Source organism: Hippocampus comes, unplaced genomic scaffold, assembly GCF_001891065.2.
Source record: "Hippocampus comes isolate QL1 unplaced genomic scaffold, H_comes_QL1_v1.1 scaffold123, whole genome shotgun sequence".
Classification (NCBI taxonomy): domain Eukaryota; kingdom Metazoa; phylum Chordata; class Actinopteri; order Syngnathiformes; family Syngnathidae; genus Hippocampus; species Hippocampus comes.
Window position 1 is genome coordinate 187,583 of NW_017804997.1, and position 18,082 is coordinate 205,664.

Consider the following 18,082-nt stretch of genomic DNA (forward strand, 5'->3'; position numbering starts at 1 on the left):
ATATATATATATATATATATATATATATAAAGCAGAAAGATCATCTTTCGTCATCGTCTATCGTTAATTAAGGCATGTTGTCATTTTGCTCTGATTGGGATTTCCTTGTTTCCATTTACTTTTATTTAATTTCACTTCATGGAGTTTGAAGGGAAAATAATACTATGCTGGGATGTCGTTGTTGGGATGTCAAATTACCTATGTCGGATGAATTTTTTTTTTGTTCCAATTGCAGACTCTAATGTGCCTAAATATATTATATATTTATATATATTTACAGCACATGCTTTTGTTCTTATTTTCTCCTTTCTACTATAGGGGTACCTCTGATGACGAAATGTGCAATTTCTATATCATGTACTACATGGACAGCAAACATGCCATCCCTTATATGAACTGCATGAAACAAGGCTCTGCCAAATTGTTTCAGCACATTCCACCTGAAGCCAATATTCCCATTCCTGTCAGTCCCGAAAACATGAACGCCATGATGCATATGGCACATTCAACAGGTAAACTGTACATTTTTGCAGCGATTGTAATATGTGAATATGAGGTCAAATGTGATTACAGTGTATCTGGAAAGTATTCACAGAACTTCACTTTTTCCACATTTTAAATTCGAGAAGGACAGCAGTTTCTGCAGTAGTCCACGAAATTGTGTGGCCAGACAGGATCGAGTCAATTTATTAAAAATAGTCTATGGCAGTCCTGCTGGAGTTTGCGATCCTTGAAGGACCTCCAGACCACATGTGACCAAATTTTCTGCTCTGATGGGACAAATATTGAACTCTCTTGGTTGTGAACCCCAGACGTTTTTGTGGTTTGGAGGAAATCAAGCACCGCTGATCACCTGACTAAATACCTCCTTCGCGTAAAGCTCAGTGGTGGCTGCACAATGTTTTTCAGGGGCAGCATTTGAGAGTCAGATAAATGTAGCCTTGTACAGAGAAATCCCTGAGAAAACCCTGCTCAAGAGTGCTCTTGACCTCAGACGGGGGCAACGGTGAATATTCTCATAAAGACAGTGCCTAAAAACACAAAGTTGTCAGAGAAGTGTCCTTCAGGAACACTCCGTAAATGTCTGTGGCTCCCCACACAGCCAGAGCTCCAACCTGATAGAACTCAAGCAGTGTCTCAAAGAGTAATGGGTGAAACTGCCGAAAGGGAAGTGTCCCAAGCTGAATGTGGCAGCGTATTCAAAAAAAGACTCAACAAAGCAGTGAGCAAAGAATGTGCATACTTACTGTATGTACTGTTCATGTGATTTCTTGTTTTATTTATGAATAGATTTGCAAAAAACAAAACATGTTTTCATGTTTGTCTTGAGAGGGAAGAAATTTCATCTGTGCTGTACGTATGTTACGTACAGCACATTTGACAATAAAGTTGTATTCAATTCAATTCAATATATCAATTCAATAATATCTTGAGGTGTTGAATGTAGAATTTTGAAGCAAAAGAAAATAAATCTTCCATTTTGGAAGAAGGCTATAACAACAAAATATGGGAAAAGCACTGTGAATACTTTTCCCGAGGTACTGTATCGTCGATCTACTGGGTAGATAGTATCTACCCAGTAGATATTATGTACCCATATTGTCCATACAGTTCTTGAAAATAATCAATAAGCTTAGTGACCTTATCATTCTCACCAACTTTCCTCAAAGGTCACCAAGATGCAGTATCTCTGCCAGGTACAGCCAGTGAAGAGCAGCCTTTCATTCAGGGTAAGCAAATAACTAAACAAGGTGGCAAATAGGCAAATAGACAGCAAGAGCTCTGTGGAAAAATATGAGTCATATATGTATTTGTTTTTAAATACTGCATCACAAGCAACTACTGTTTTGTTTGTTATCTATTTAACATTAAGAGGACATCAATACAATGTCTTCTTCATACCAATACAATAAATAAATTGAAAAGGAGTTTGCCAAACTTAAATATGTCTTGCTTTGTAATGTTGATCCAATTGGGAGTGGTCTACAATGTTGTCCATTCATCTTTGTCATTTCTGCTTGCAAACAGCCTGGGGACAAGAGAATGACACATTGTGTTTTTGAAAAAATCCTCAATACAGATGACAATGTTCTCAAAAGAATAACCTTATAGACAGAACTGCAAAAAAAAAAAAAAAAAAAATCCTAGAAAGCAGCTTCGAAACACTCTACTCTCTCTATTTGGGTTGAGTGTTTATGTTAATGGAGTAGTCTGGCCACACTGGACATAAATGTCCACTTTGCTGGAGGTGTTTTGTCATTAGTGGCACATTAATTTGTTCCACTCGCATGTGGCCTGCATCTTAGAAACTTTTTTTCCCTTCAATGTTTATGTGGGAACAATAATGCATATAGAATTGAGAGGTGGTGGGGGAGTCCAATTTGAGACCCAGCTGACTAACAACCTCGATCTCTATGCCTAGCTAAGCAAGCCTCTACTTAAAAGCTTCCACTTTTCTTGTCCTTTTATATTTCTTTCCTTTCCTTTCCTGTTTGTGCAGGTGATCTCTATTCTCTAATGTCCAAGCTGCTAGGTCAAAACCATGATGTAGTAGACAGTCATAAGTACAACCCCAGTAAGATACACAGGGTCCAGCCTGAGCTGGTGGCTCAGATTCATAGCTTAATACAAAAGAAAAACTTGGGCTCTCCTGCTGCTTCGCTGGCCCTCCAGACCAACAGGCACCCTGTTTTGATGAGGGACAGAGTCCATAAATTCCATCAGCTTGAGGCCATGCCCAAGCTGACAAAAAGCAAGTTGCTGTTTCAAAGACAAGGTGGGTGTACGGGGCAAGGGAGTTATTTCTTCAGGCATACCTTTTGTATGATTCAGAACAAATCATTGCCCTTTTCGTCATATGTGTTCTTTTAAACTGACCATTTCCGTAACTCATTCTCATCATAACATCTGGATTGTACTACACATCATCATTCTTGTCTCTTCTATCGGTGATGTTCCTCACTGCTGTTCATTCTTTCTCATTTCCAGTGCTACTTCCTTCCAATTTGTTCTTTCGTTTGCCTGTATCAAAAACTAAGATGTTATGATAAAGTCAGTTTTTTTTTCCTTCTGTTCTGGTGGGATTTTAAAAGTGCTTTTTTTGTGAAATGATTTTTATTGTTATCCTTACCGGTATTATTATTTGTTGTTGTAGTAGAAGTAGTGGTAGTGGTAGTAGTAGTAGTAGCAGTAGCAGTAGCAGTAGTAGTAGTAGTCAGGCGGCCCGGTGGTCGAGTTAGCACAGGGGTGTCAAACTCATTTTTTGTCGCGAGCCACTAAGGAGTTATTGCTTCCCTCGGAGGGCCGGTGCAAAATCTAAACGTTATTACCCATGACAATTTGACATTTCTGTACAGAGTTCAGCAAGAATCATGATTGTTGACACACATGCTTTCCTCCCGCGGGCCACATAAAATGACGTGGGGGGCCGGCTCTGGCCCCTGGGCCTTGACTTTGACACCTGTGGGTTAGCACGCCAACCTCATAGTGCAGAGGTTGTGGGTTCGATCCCGGCCTTCCTGTGTGGAGTTTGCATGTTCTCCCTGTGCCTCCGTGGGTTTTCTCAGGGTACCCGGATGGGTGTTTGTGTATGTGTGCCCTGTGATTGGCTGGCATCCGGTTCAGGGTGTCCCTGGCCTACTGCTCGGAGACAGCTGGGATAGGCTCCAGTACCCCCAGCGACTCTTGTGAGGATAAAGCGGATCAGAAAATGGATGGATGAATGGATAGTAGTCGTCATCTGCTTTTGAAATTGCTTGATCTTATTGGGCTGATGGGTAACCCTAGACTTGTCATCAGTCAATTACAAGGGACATGACGCCAAAAAAATATTCTCATTCAGGACATCTGTGGACAACTTCACATCTTTAATAACAAAATAATTTAGGAGCATGTTTTAGGGGTACCGTGAGAAATCCCACTATTTATTATTATTATTATTACAAGGTTTGTATTTGGACAATATTTAAAAGTATTACTTTCTTAAGGGTTTTTTTTTTTTCCCACATCGCCGCCGTCAACCTGACATCTGTGATTTTCTTCCGTCAATTAATGGTAACTCTCTGTTCAGATACCCATCTGGAGCAAGACCCAACATGGCCACAGAATTCTCTCCAGCTGGGTCAGGTGTCAGGACTTGCCATTGACTCAGACTCCAACCTGGTCATTTTCCACAGAGGTGACCATCAGTGGGGACCAGAGTAAGTTTCTACAAATTTATTTTTAAAAAATTGCTGCATTCATATTTTGCAAATTACTAAGGATGCCAAAACTGAAAATGAGGCTATTAAAGCCGAAAACAGAAACCCTAGAATAATAATTATGTGGCTGACACATATGCACTGTTGCTGCCCACAGCAGTGTGGCGCACCACTAGATTAGATCTGTTTTTCTCCCCTTTTCTCGTCTAATCGTACCCACGAGCCCCAAGGCAATGCCCCGCCTTGTCCCAGACATCATGGCGGGCCAACGATTGGCCACGAAAGAGACTACGTTTCGCACCGATTAGCTCACCCGGATGCTAGTGTGCTTACTTGCGTCTTCACAACACCCTGTTTCAGGGTATGAAAATGTTTAGGGTGACTGCAGACCTAAACAAGTTATGAAACTATGAAGCCTTTTTAAATGGAAAAGTTACTAGCCCCATTTTGAAAGTCTCTATACTCTGTGGATCCATCACAGACTCAGGGAGTGCTTGGAAGGACTTGTCTTGTATGCAGAGTTTGTAATAGGTTCAGTAGTGGATCGGTAACCAATTGAGGGTCTGGAGATTAGGTCTGTACTTTGATCAAATTTATGACTCCCATTCAGGATCCCAGCTGCGCGGTTTTGTACGTGGGTGGTAGAGTTTTCCACAAGCTCCTACGAGGAGCAAGTATAGTTGCAGTGGACCAGCCGAGAGGAAATGAAGGTGTGGAGCCATTTCTCAGCATCTGAGAGAGATGGCATAGCGGACTTTAGCAATATTCTTGAGATGTAGGAATGAAAATTTGGTCTGGTGGCAGATGGGGGTGTCAAAGAAAAGATGAATCGACAAACTTGACACCTAGGCTTTATATGAGAGAAAGAAGGACACTCAAAATATAATTCTGCTTTGCTAGTCAATGGTGTATTTTTATGACCCCCTATTCACTTGACATATGATTAAACGATAGAATTTTACTGGCCAAATTATGTCAGAGCTTTGAATATATCTGAAACTGTTATTGTCTTTGTGAAGAATCCATGAAACTGATGCTTTTTTTCTTATCCCACATATTTTCAGTTCTTTTGACACCCAGGCTTTGTATCAGCAGAGGTTCCTTGGCCCTATTCAACAGTCCACTATTTTGGTTGTTAATGTGGACAATGGCAATGTCCTCAAGGCTTCTGGAAGAAATATGTAAGTCATACTGTGAGCTAAAGCAATATTTAGGAAAGCCCCATATCTCACTGAGCAGAGAGGGTTTTAAATTGTTTGCGCATGTAGCGAATATTTGCATCAGGGATCGTTCAAGGTACGGCAAAAGGCTGCAACGACTTTCGCCAGACATTTGCAAAGACTATAATGGTCACAAACAATTATAGAAAATTATCTAATTGTGATTATTTTTTTAACCCCTGGGATGTAAGCAAGAGTATATACTATACTGTAAGGGTGACTTCAATAACGAATAAGCACCAACAGACATTATTATTAGGCAGCGCCTCATCATTAAACATATTTTCAAAAGTGTTTTGGTTAGACACATACGGCCGAATTCATCCTCTTAATATTTCACCGCATGACAACTTTGCACAGATGTGTTTTAATTTGTCATTGCTGAAGTTGCCACACACTTGACTATCGTCTGAGTATGTGTGCTCAAACTTCCTCACTTCCTCAAGCTATCAGACACTTCCTCACGTGCGCTGCGACATACGATGACAGCCAAAACGTTACAAAATACTCAACACATTTTTTTTCCCCACACACAGAAAGTTTTGTTCACCATGCAAGATGAAAATAATCGAGCATGTAAGAAAGCTGTAAGCTAGCACGGCAACATTAGCTTAGCGTTCTATGAACCCACTGCGTCCCGCTGACAGAAAATCACTGACCATTTAGACCGCAGCCCTTGCGATTACAAGATCGCACTTTGTCAAATTGTGATCATATTGCAAATGCAATTAATCGTTAGCCCTATCATCAACAGTTTGTCATGTCGCCATTAAATGTTGAACATGTTCAAAATTCCAATCCTGCAGATTTTACTTACCTCATGGAATAACCATGGACAAAGACAATAACTACTGGGTAACTGATGTGGCTCTTCATCAGGTAAGAGCAATTTAAGCTTTTAGCAAAACTTTTTTATTAATCAGCTCATTCTCATTTTAGATATGATGCGCTTTATCAACTTTTATGCTTGTCAATGAAAAATGTATTGTTTTCTGCAAGATCTTTGAGTTATGTGATGTACTGTGTTTTATGTACCGGTAATTTTTTTTCTTTTTGGACAGCTAGTTTTCAGCAAAAAAAAAAAAAAAAAGGAAAGTTTGAAGAAACTCAATAAAATGCCTTTCATTTTTTTACACTCAGGTTTTAAAAGTGAGTAGTGATGGTGGTGACAGAACCTTGTTGTCTCTGGGAGAGGCTTTCAAACCAGGAAGTGACCATAACCATTTTTGTCAACCCACCGATGTGGCAGTCGATTATGAAACTGGGAACATTTTTGTGTCTGATGGCTACTGTAATGCAAGGATACTCAAATTCTCTGCTGATGGAAGATATCTTTCGGAGTGGGGAGCTGGTAAGAACATGAGCGTCACAGTATCAAACTTAGCAAAATAGTAAAAGGCTATTTCAAGTATCTTGAAAGTTAACTGATGTTCTATCCAGATCATTCTGGACTCAAGTTAGAAGAAAGTATAATATAGATACCTTATTCTGTATAAGCTCCACCAATAGTGACCTGATGTATATGTCACTTTCATTTATCTAGATTTGGTTTACAAAAGAAGATATGCCAAGGCGCTTTACATCAGGAGCGGGTCTGAAAGCTCGCCCCAATGAACATTAAACAAAACCAAATAAACCCCAAATGAGCAAGCACTATTGCAACAGAGGCAAGAAAAACTCCCTCCAAGAATGAAACCTGTTGTTATGCGGCAATCTTTGGTATTGAGGGTGGTGATAAATATGCCACTGTAATACAAACCCAATTCCAATGAAGTTGGGACACTGTGTTTAACATAAGTAAAAACAGAATACAAAGACTTGCAAGTCATGTTCAACATATATTTAACTGATTGCACTACAAAGACAAGATATCTTATGTTCAGACGGGAAACTATTTTGTGTTTTTGCAAATAAAGAATTTTATGGCTATTTCACATTCAAGATATCTTATGTTCAGACGGGAAACTATTTGTTTGTTTTTTTTTTGCAAATAAAGAATTTTATGGCTATTTCACATTCCCAAAAAGCTGGGACAGGTGACAAAAAGACTGAGAAAGTTGAGCAATGCTCATCAAACACCTCTTTGGAATATCCCACAGGTGAACAGGCTATTGGGTATAAAAGGAGCTTCCCCGAATTGTCTGTCATTCACAAATTCACAAAGATGGGGCGGGGTTCACCTCTCCGTGAACAACTGTGTGGGCAAATCATCGAACAGTTTAAAGACAATGTTCCTCAACGTATAATTGCAAGGAATTTAGGGATTTTGTCATCTACGGTGCATAATATCATCAAAAGGCTCAGAGAATCTGTAGACATCACTGCATGTAAGTGGCAAGGCCAAAAACCAACAGTGAATGTCCGTGACTTTCGGTCCCTCTGGCGGCACTGCATCAAAAACCAAGATCAATATGTAAAGGATATCACCACATGGGCTCAGGACCACCTCAGAAAACCAATGTCAGTAGATACTGTTCGCCGCTACATTCCATATATGCAACTTAAAACGCTACTATGCAAAGCAAAAGCGATTTATCAAAAACACCCAGCAATGTCGCCAGCATCTTTGGGCCTGTGCTCATCAAAGATGGACTGATGTAAAGTGAAAAAGTGTTCTGTGGTCTGACAAGTCCAAGTTTCACATTGTTTTTGGCAATGGTGGACGTTGTGTCCCATGAGCCAAAGAAGAAAATAACCATCGGGACTGTGGTTGAAGCAAAGTTCAAAAGCCAACATCTGTGACGGTATGGGGCTGTGTTCGTGCCAATGCCAGGAGTAACTTGCACACCTGTAAAGGTGCTGTTAATGAGGAAAGGTACATACAAGTTTTGGAGAAGCATATGCTGCCATCCAAACGTCTTTCATAGATAACCCTGCTTATTTAAGCAAGATCATGCCAAAACAAATTTAGCAGGTGTTACACTAGCGTGGTTTTGTAGTATAAGAGTGCAGCAACTAGGCTGGCCTGCCTGCAGTCCAGTCCTGTCTCCCATTGAAAATCTGAGGCGCATTATAAAGTGTAAAATATGACAACCGAGACCCCATCAAGCAAGAATGGGAAAGAATTCTAGCCACAAAGCTTCAACAATTATTGTCCTTAGTTCCCAAATGTTTATTAAATGTTGTTAAAAGAAAAGGTGATGTAACACAGTGGTAAACATGATCCTGTCCCAGCTTATTTGGAATGTGTTGTAGCCAAAATGTTCTAAATTGATTATTTGCTAAAAAACAATAAAGTTTGTCAGTTTGAACGTTAAATGTCTTGCCTTTGTAGTGTATTCAATTAAATATAGGTTGAACATGATTTGCAAATAATTGTATTCTGTTTTTATGCAACACAGCATAACAACTGCATTGGAATTGGATTTGCACTTGGCATTTGAGTAAACATTAAAACATTCATTCAAACCTCAAATACAACAGCGACTACAAAAGTGCGGCGGCCATCAGCGGAGACCGATTGGGTTGTGATTGAGAGGCAGAGGGTAGAGAGAAAGAAAAATGGCAGAGGTGTATAAACTGAGAAAACAGTTTATACACCAATAATTACATTACTTTGTCATTCTGATTAACATTAATGATGGACGTGCATTTTAACATTACTATTACTAGTCTTACTCGTAGTATTCAGTGGCGTGCAGAAGGATGAGCCGAGGGAGTGGAGCCCCTGAGTATCTCACATTAGGAAGGAGGCATCCAGATGAAGAATTTGGGTGAAGATTTTGATTTCCGATTGTAAATCGGCCATGTCACACCAAGGTGCGGTTGTTTGCTCATTTGGGGTTCATTTGGATTTCATTAACGTATAAAGGAGCGTGATTCTCGACCTGTTCCTTGTCTAAAGTACCTTGGTTGTGAATTGGAGCTAGCTCAAGGTTACTGATGTGATGATGATGATCGAAAATCCTGTCATCTAGGCTCTTCAGACCGTAGAAGGCGTACACCGTTCCGGATCCCACACAGCCTTGTATTTCTGCCAAAGAGAAATGAAGTGTGTGTGGCTGACCGGGAGAATGGACGCATCCAGTGCTTTATAGCTCAAACTGGAGAGTTTGTTAAGGAAATAAAAAAAGAAGAGTTTGGAGAAAGTGTCTATGCCATCACTTACAGTCCGTTTGGAGGTGAGTTTACGGATCTGGCCAGAGAGCTTAGCTTTCTTCAATTTGCGTTTTCCGTCCTGACTCTTCAGGACCTACCAAATGGTTGTTTTGGCCGCATCTTTTTTTTAGGGTTTGTAGGGGTCGACCAGTGATGAGGTTTGAAAAAAAATTATACTTGATCACCAATTCGATCAGAAGATGGTGCAACATGTCTATTTAACCAACTTGTATATTTACTCTACGGCCGACCACCGCCATGGTGAAAATGCATTTGAAAAAATAATAATTAAAACCCCCAAAAAGCTGCAAAAAAAAAACGCCTCTAAACACTAAGTACAACATTTCATGTTTACAGCATCTCCTCTCAACATTAATGAAAAGCAATTGCATGTAAAATTTCGGCCCTTTATATTCAAACTGTATTGACTTCATTTGTAATCATGAGATTAGCTCAACTCACAGTCGGTATGATTGCAGTATATCTTGTATCCCCGTTTAGCAAACGTTTTGTGCATCTGTCAAGATTGGAGCTATTTTTGTGTTTGTTCAAACAACATGCTTGCCTGCTTGTGGCATCTGTGATTCGCCCGAAGTTTCAGTAACTTAAACTTGGTGATCAAAGCTATTTTAAATTAAGGAGATGTTAAAATTAAATAGACAACATATATACTGGAGCTTCTTCTTGTTTTTTTTTTTTTTTTACATCCATACAAATTATGAATGTAGAAAAAAGCATTAGGCTTTTTACCCTTTGAAAATGTTAGGTTAATGCTGGTAATCAGATGCTAAGAACACATCAGGAACAGGAAGACTAAGGAGGCAGGCATGGTTGTCTTTCTTGCAAGAGAGAGCGCGCTAAAACATGTCTCGGCTCACAATCTCAGAGCAGCTCTCCAGCTGGCTCTGCAATGTAAACCGTTACAGGTTTCAGGGCAACTCTGAAGAGTGCGCGTTTGTCTCCTTGCATTTATTGGAAGGATGTTCTGATACACGATCTTCTAACGGGAGTGGGGAGTATTTTCACATTCCACAACAGTTTCAGTAAAGGAGAGTTTCAATGAGAACACACAGTTCATTTCTGAGATGTCGTCAAACGGCTCCTGCTGGATGTCGATGGTCCACGTACACAGCTTGGGATGTCCCTCACACGGTGTCCTGGGGTTGATGTTATCTTCTCACAAGCAACAGTTAGTTTGACCAGAAGCCGTTCACTTAACAACAAGATATTGTCTTCAAAGCTAGAACAGGAGCAGCCTGAGCTCTCCCGGTCCGACAAGTCTACCATTATCAACCTACCCCATTGTATATGAGGTATTTGCGAGGTATCACTCTGAAACAGGTTTTAAAGTTACACAGAGCGTAAATATGGGATAACAGAATTACATTTATTCCAACAGAAAACAAACAAAAAAAAACTTTTTTTTCCTTTCAAAATAATAACGATGATTTGACGATACTCCATCACAAATATTGTAAGTCTTGACTTCTTTCACAAAACAGTTGCAGATAGACACCGTTTATAAAAAAAAACAAAAAAACAATTCAAATTATGTCCAGCCTATATGGGGTGAGGCACGTTTTTGTTTCCTGTGGAAGATTCCCTTTTTGTTATTTGGGGCATAATGTCTATGAGTGAAGGGCACCATTTGAGGAGGGTGGTTTACTAATGAGCATTTTTCTAATATAACTCATGGGTGTTTTGGATCTCTTTGGACAAAGTACAATCTCTCTATGAAATGTATGCTTTCTTTTCAATATGCTTGTGTGCAGGTGAGGATGGCACAATCTTTGCAGTAAATGGAAAATCTATGGAGGGAAATTCCCCTCCTCCAACTGGTTTTGCAATAAATTATGCAACCAAGGACATTCTGGATACCTTCAGCCCAAAGAAATGGGTAAACATATATTTCAACTCACACAAATGTATGTACAAATTGTACATACATTACAGCGATGATTGAACTGTGACCCACTTGACTTTAAATTATGCTCTAAGCTAAGGGTGCCCAAACTTCGTCTGACCGAAGATCTACTTTTCGAACAAACAACCTCCCGCGATCAACCAGTTACCGTGCACACGCACACGCATACACATGCACGTCATGATGAAAAACAGCCTGACACGGGGGCATGCTACTTTTTTTCTGTACTTATGAAGCCTGTTAACTATCGTAGCTCATGCGTACCGTTTTAAAATGCTTCTCTCGGCCCTCCAGATTCCCATTCTTTGGCCGTGCCCTCGGCGAATTGTACATGAAACAAACTCTGAATGAGAATAATGATAACGATAAATGATATGGCGGAACAGCTCTGATCACTAGCTGCAATTGCAGACTGCTGAGCGCGAGCAACTTCCGGTGATGCAGGTCACGCGCCAACGTAGGTTAAGATCATCTGCTTTATTTTATTTAATTTTGTAAATACTTTTTGTGAAAGTGTGACTGATAGGATGATTAGGGTGCAGTGTACATAACACAAAAAATATATTACTAACATGCACAAAGACACACAAATGGTTAGTTGTTTTTTTTCTTCTCTACACTCCTCGTGATCGACTTGGGACCAGCCCGCGAGCTACCGGTCGATCACGATCGACGTAATGGGTACACCTGCTCTAAGTGGTCCCTGAACTTAGAGTTTCATGCAAATGATTTTGATTCCATATAGCTTTTCTTCTCACGATGATTATTTCAGAAAAATTCTAATTTGAAATTGGCTTATCTTTCGCCAAAATTTTTTGAAAGTCCATTTTACACATTTTGGTGCATTCAGTCTTGAACTTACCACTGTATGTAAACAGAAATGCACTTGATTTGGGAGAACAATGAGGAAGCGAACAGGGCCAAATATCCCAAACCAATTCAAATTAAAATGTCCAACAACAATTGTGACAAACGCAAATGCAGCCAAATAGCATTCTACTTTGGATCTGCTATCCTCTTGTGAATATGGTTTCATGTATTTTGCTTCACGTTATATTGAAATCATTTTCAGGAGTTTCAAATGCCTCATGACATTGCTGTTACCCAAAATGGTAGCATCTTTGTCGGGGATGCGACCAGCAAGACTGTTTTCAAGTTTACAGCTGAGAGTAAGTACGACTACTTTTACCACTACTCTATTTTTTTTTTCATCATTCCCCATTTTTGGTTATTCTCATTACCTTTGTTTCCTATCCCAGAGGCACATCGTTCAGTCAAGAAGGCTGGCATTGAAGTTCAAGAACTTGAAGGTAATTTTCCAAATGCATATTATGCAACCATGGTTGTAAAAGTATTCGCTCCTTTCCACATCTTGTCACATTACAACCACAAACGTATACATATCATATTGGGATTTTGTGGAAAAGACCAACAGAGATTGGCACCTACATCTGAAATATATAAGCGGTCCAATACAAACTGTCCATACTCCACTCAAGCATTTATATGCCGCAGCGCCTGGATCCAGCATGCACAGCCCATATGATCCTAACAGAGCGCGCTAAAGTGCTAACAAAGAAGAAAGAAAAGTTTTTCCATGGTGGCATAGAACCAGTGAAGTTTGATATGACCAATCAATATTACGCATTAGAAGCACCACCACGTTTTGAGCATTTTTGCATGATTACAATGGTGAAGAAACAAACCTCTTGCTCCTCCACCAACTGATGTTGTCCGAAGAATTTGCAAAACATGGCAAACTCCCACGAGGCATCAGAGAGGCGCTGATGAGTAATGTTGGGTTTAAATGCTTAATTGAGCACCTCAGCCCTCACTGCATTATGCCTGTCCACCGCTTCATTGTTGATAAAACTATACTTCAGATGCATAATCAAATTTTAAAAAATGGTTGCCACACGTGGAGAATGCAAATCCTGCACCCATTATATACTGATGGGAAAAAATGTAATTGAACTTTTAAATTAATTTTCACTTTTAAAGTATAATTTGCATCCATTGGATTTATTTGGGTTATTTTTCAAGGTAGGCAGCCCGGTGGTCCAGTGGTTATAGCGCGTCGACCTCACAGTGAGGTACCGGGGTCAATTCCAACTCCAGCATCCCTGTGTGGAGTTTGCATGTCCTCCCCGGGCCTGTGTGGGTTTTCTCCGGGTACTCCGGTTTCCTCCCACATTCCAAAAATATGCATGGCAGGCTGATTGAACACTCTAAATTGTCCCTAGGTGTGAGTATGAGCATGAATGGTTGTTTGTGTGCCCTGCGATTGTCTGGCAACCGGTTCAGGGTGTCCCCCGCCTACTGCCCGAAGACAGCTGGGATAGGCTCCAGTACCCCCTGCGACCCCTGTGAGGATAACCGGATCGGAAAAAAACATTTCAAGGTCTTTTCATGTAGTTTTCCCCGCCTAGTCAGGGCTCCAGACTAATTTATTTTACGAGGTACAGAATAGGCCCTAACTAAAATTTTAGGGACGCAGGTCAAACTTTTAGGGGCGGACATGAATCACAAATTGATTTACAAAGTAAATATTCACATTTGCATTTGTTCTCACCATGCCATATAACTCGTAAATAGGCGGTGTGAAGCAGAGGTTTCAGCAACAAAAATAATGAAGTTGGTCAAAAAATAAATCACCAAATTTATTGTTCACAAGTGCAAAGTTTTTAATATGGATTCAAAATATTTACACTTAGGGCTGACTTATTCCATTTGTGTGCAGCATAACAGCTAAATCCAGCTTCACCATGTTTACTTTGAACTCTGGGATCCACTAATTAACCCAAGTCGGCAGATGTCAGAGCCCTTCGATCATTTTCTTTTGTAGATTTATTTTTGCTTTAATGTTGCAGATCACCAAACCAATTTCAATGTCTTGCAAAGAATACCCAAGTAAATATAAAATGAAGTTTCTAGATGCTTTTTTTTTTAAGACGGGAAAAAGATTTCCAAACCCATGTGGTCATATGAGAAAATAATTGCCCCCCTTGACTTAATAACTGTTTATGCCACCCTTGGCAGTCATAACTGAAATTGAGTGTTTGTGATAACTGGTAACTGTGATAACATGTCGTATGCATCCCTGCCGAGCCATTTTGGCCCTCTATTTGCAGAATTGTTTTCCACTCAGTCTGATTGGACAGTTTTCAAGCATGAAGTGCCCGTTAAATATCATACCACATCATAACATTCGGATTAAGTCTGGACTTTGACTCGGCCACTCCAACACTCCCCCTGCCCCCCACCTCCTTTTTTTTTAAACCATTCAGAGTTGGACTTGTTGGTATGTTTCGGGTCATTGTCCTGTTGCATAACCTAAGCTTGTGCGTAAGGGCACAAACTGATGGCCAGATGTTTACATGCAGGATGTTATGGTAGACAGCAGAATTAATTGATCCATAATTAACAGTCATCCAAGTCCTGAAGTAGCCAGCAGCCCCAGACTATCACACTGTCCTCACCATGTTTGATTGCTGATATATATAAATATATATTTTTTAAATGCCATGTTATGTTTATACTAAATGTCACAGGCCGCACACCTTACAAAAAGGTTCACTTTTGTTTCAGACAAAAGAAACATGAGATCCATTCAAAGATGACCAACATAGTCGGCCATACTTGATTTCAAACACAAGACAGACTGCAACAATGTATGAAATGTTAATAACTTAAAATATCGAGACAATATGGGCTTTCTAACCATCTATAAAAGCTAACATACAGTATATAGCACAAAGAAAACCACAACACCTAAAAGCATTTAAAAACAGAACAGTTAACGACATTCGGAAGTAAAGATGAGGAAAAACTAAAGTAGCTCACCAATATTACTAAAACATGATACAAGGACAACATGGAAACACATTTTATGACTACTGATAGTCAAGTCTGAGTCTGTCAGCACCCCAAGATTTCTGACTTGGTCTTTGGTTTCTAATGACAGTGACTCCAGGTGTTTTCTAACAGCAGTCTTCTTTTCTTAATTGTCAATAACACAACACCTCTGTTATGTTTTGGTTCAGTTGAAGGAAATTTTTGTTCATCCACTTGTTAATTTACTTGAGACAGTGACACAGCACTTGAATGAAATGGCTGTCATTTGGCGACATTGATAAATATAGCTGTGTGTCATCTGCATAACCATGATTACCAACATTAACCTTCTAATCGAAAGCATTTGACCCAAAGTTTACAAATACAGACTGAACAAAAGGGGTCCAACGACTGCCCCTCGAGGGACTCCGCATGTCATGGCCATTCGATCAGATTCATTCTTCCAGTGGTCAGAAAGTACTGTATTTTCTGCGCTAAAAGGTGCAACTTCAATGAATGGCCTATTTTAAAAATGTTCTTATATAGGGCGCACCGCATTATAAGGCGCATGGAATAGAAGCTATAATAGTGGCTGGGGTTGCGCTATGCATCCACTAGATGGAGCTACACTAAAGGAATACAATACAATACAGCTGTATTTATATGGAGCTTTCACAACCGCTGCTAGAACAAAACGCTTTACAGAACATTTAAAATACTACATTCAAGAAATCAGAATATTGAGCCATATATAAGGCGCATCGGATTATAAGGCTGACTATCATCTTTTGAGAAAATTGAATGCTTTTAGGTGCACCTTGTAGTGCAGAGAATACGGTAATTACTGTTAACTCATGATTTAACAAGGGGGAGAGTCACAGGACTATTTTCCACATGGGGCCAGATATGTTTGAAATGTTTTCAATCGAACGGTTTTGAAAAATTTGCTGAAGATATCCTTGTGAGATTTTGAAATTAGTTTGATGATCCCAAAATGTTAAATGTGATTGTACGCACAAAAAAAAACCAATGAATTTAATGGGGCAAATCTTTTTAATGGCACTGTATAGATAATGCAAATAAAATAGGTGTAAATCAAAGTAATATTACTGCCATTCATTGGATGACACCACAGACATGTCGCTTAAAACATTAATAGCATTTTTTTGGTTTATGAACGAGACTTCTTTCTTATTTTCCTTTCTGTGTAGAAATTGAGGCATTTATCCAAACCAAGGAGACGCCAGAGCAGAACGTGTCAAAGACTGCAGCAGTTGAACAGAAGCCATATTTGGCTCAACACCTGAAGCCACAAGACGAGGAGAAGAAAAAGACTGTTCCCCATCCAAACAAAGAGCAAGGTCTCCTACCGGTGGTCATCACTCTGCTCTTGCTCATCCCTCTTCTGCTTGTCATCTCCGTAGGAGTCTTCATCTGCTGGAGAAAAAACAGTTAAGTATGACAGGAAAGACTATTTGGGTTGCTTGCCAGTGTTTTATCTCAGTTAAAGGAGAGTTTCGTCATACGTATAGTCTGACTTTTTCGTTCAAGAAAAGTAAACCAAGTGGCCATAAAGATAGCAAAAGTAAAGATTGGATTTTCACTTGCATAGGTGCCACTTCCTCCAAAAAAAAAAAAAAAAAGAATTACACCTATCAATTAGTGTGCAAGATCCATGCATGTGGTTCATGCAGTGGACACAACTTGCTTGGCAAGCTTGTTTCTTTCACTCACTCCAACTTTTATCTGTCTGCAGACCGGTATGAGGTGAAAACTGGGCCCAGTGCTGTTGGAGGGATTTTAGGAAAAATCAGTGGTAAGTAATTTCTCTTCAGTGGTATCAATAGAGGGCGCTAGGACACCACGCCCAGTTGAGTCACATTGAAATGATTTGAAAATCGAAGCATTGTAAAGAAGTAGCCAGCGTGACGAGGATAAATCCAGCCATATATTTCATGAATGATAAACCAAAGACAAAATCGAAGACTTCTGATTTCATCAATGAGACGCCACCGAGTTGAATTGCCTGCCGGCGCTGATCCTTCTTTGATCTAGAAAGATGCTATGTCATGAACAGGTCTAATCTGACCTGACCTACACATTGGCATGTGTGCTGATACTGGCTGGAGATCAGTGAACTGTTATTTTTATGCGTGTACTTATTCATCAGTCTATATGATAGGTTGAAAGGGTGGCACGGTCGACGATTGGTTAGCCCAGTGGTGGGCAAACTACGGCCCGCGGGCCAGATCCGGCCCGTTGGTCTTTTTAATCCGGCCCGCCGAAGGTTGGTACACAATTAAGGTTCAATGTAAATGATTGCATTCATTTCATTTGGACTTGTAATGACAGGCATTTCAACGCCAGGTGGTGCAGTTACTTGAAGTTGCAGAGCACAGGGAGGGAGGGGGAGATGACACGGAAGCCTGCAGTAGCACCAACTCAAGCAACTCCCGCTCGATACGACGGAATAAGTGTGTCCGGCTGTCCGCGCCGCTATTTCTATCATTGGATCCAAAACAGCGACATGCAAGAGACTCTTTATTGCAGTGAGTTTTAGTGGGATTACGAATATTTTTACATCCTGTAGATCATAGCATCCAAACGAAGAGGAACAGTAATCGCCGCGGAAGAGAAAGTGAAGTGTATCCGATTAAACGAAGCGGGTTACAAAGTACGAAACATTCAGGAGATGCTTGGAGTCGGAAAGTCTCAAATCTACAAGACTTTGAAAAATGAGGAAGCGATTCTTGCTCAGTCCGATTCTGGCTGTTTCCATGCTCAGAGTGAATTGCTTGCGGCTCGAC

General features: G+C 40.1%; 1 protein-coding gene across 4 annotated transcripts in view; it reads left to right on the forward strand.

Moving 5' to 3' along the window:
- Positions 1-18,082, forward strand: part of pam (peptidylglycine alpha-amidating monooxygenase) — a 39,482-nt gene that overhangs the window by 19,240 nt on the left and 2,160 nt on the right. For 3 of the 4 annotated variants that reach the window (XM_019894542.1, XM_019894561.1, XM_019894552.1), the window contains 13 exons: positions 319-512; positions 1,671-1,730; positions 2,501-2,776; positions 4,070-4,199; positions 5,264-5,380; positions 6,226-6,298; positions 6,560-6,770; positions 9,337-9,540; positions 11,290-11,414; positions 12,514-12,610; positions 12,701-12,751; positions 16,487-16,726; positions 17,032-17,091. In XM_019894542.1, coding sequence (XP_019750101.1) covers positions 319-512; positions 1,671-1,730; positions 2,501-2,776; positions 4,070-4,199; positions 5,264-5,380; positions 6,226-6,298; positions 6,560-6,770; positions 9,337-9,540; positions 11,290-11,414; positions 12,514-12,610; positions 12,701-12,751; positions 16,487-16,726; positions 17,032-17,091 — 1,838 coding nt within the window. The remainder of the gene's footprint in view (positions 1-318; positions 513-1,670; positions 1,731-2,500; positions 2,777-4,069; positions 4,200-5,263; positions 5,381-6,225; positions 6,299-6,559; positions 6,771-9,336; positions 9,541-11,289; positions 11,415-12,513; positions 12,611-12,700; positions 12,752-16,486; positions 16,727-17,031; positions 17,092-18,082) is intronic. The other variant, XM_019894568.1, reaches the window with a different exon arrangement.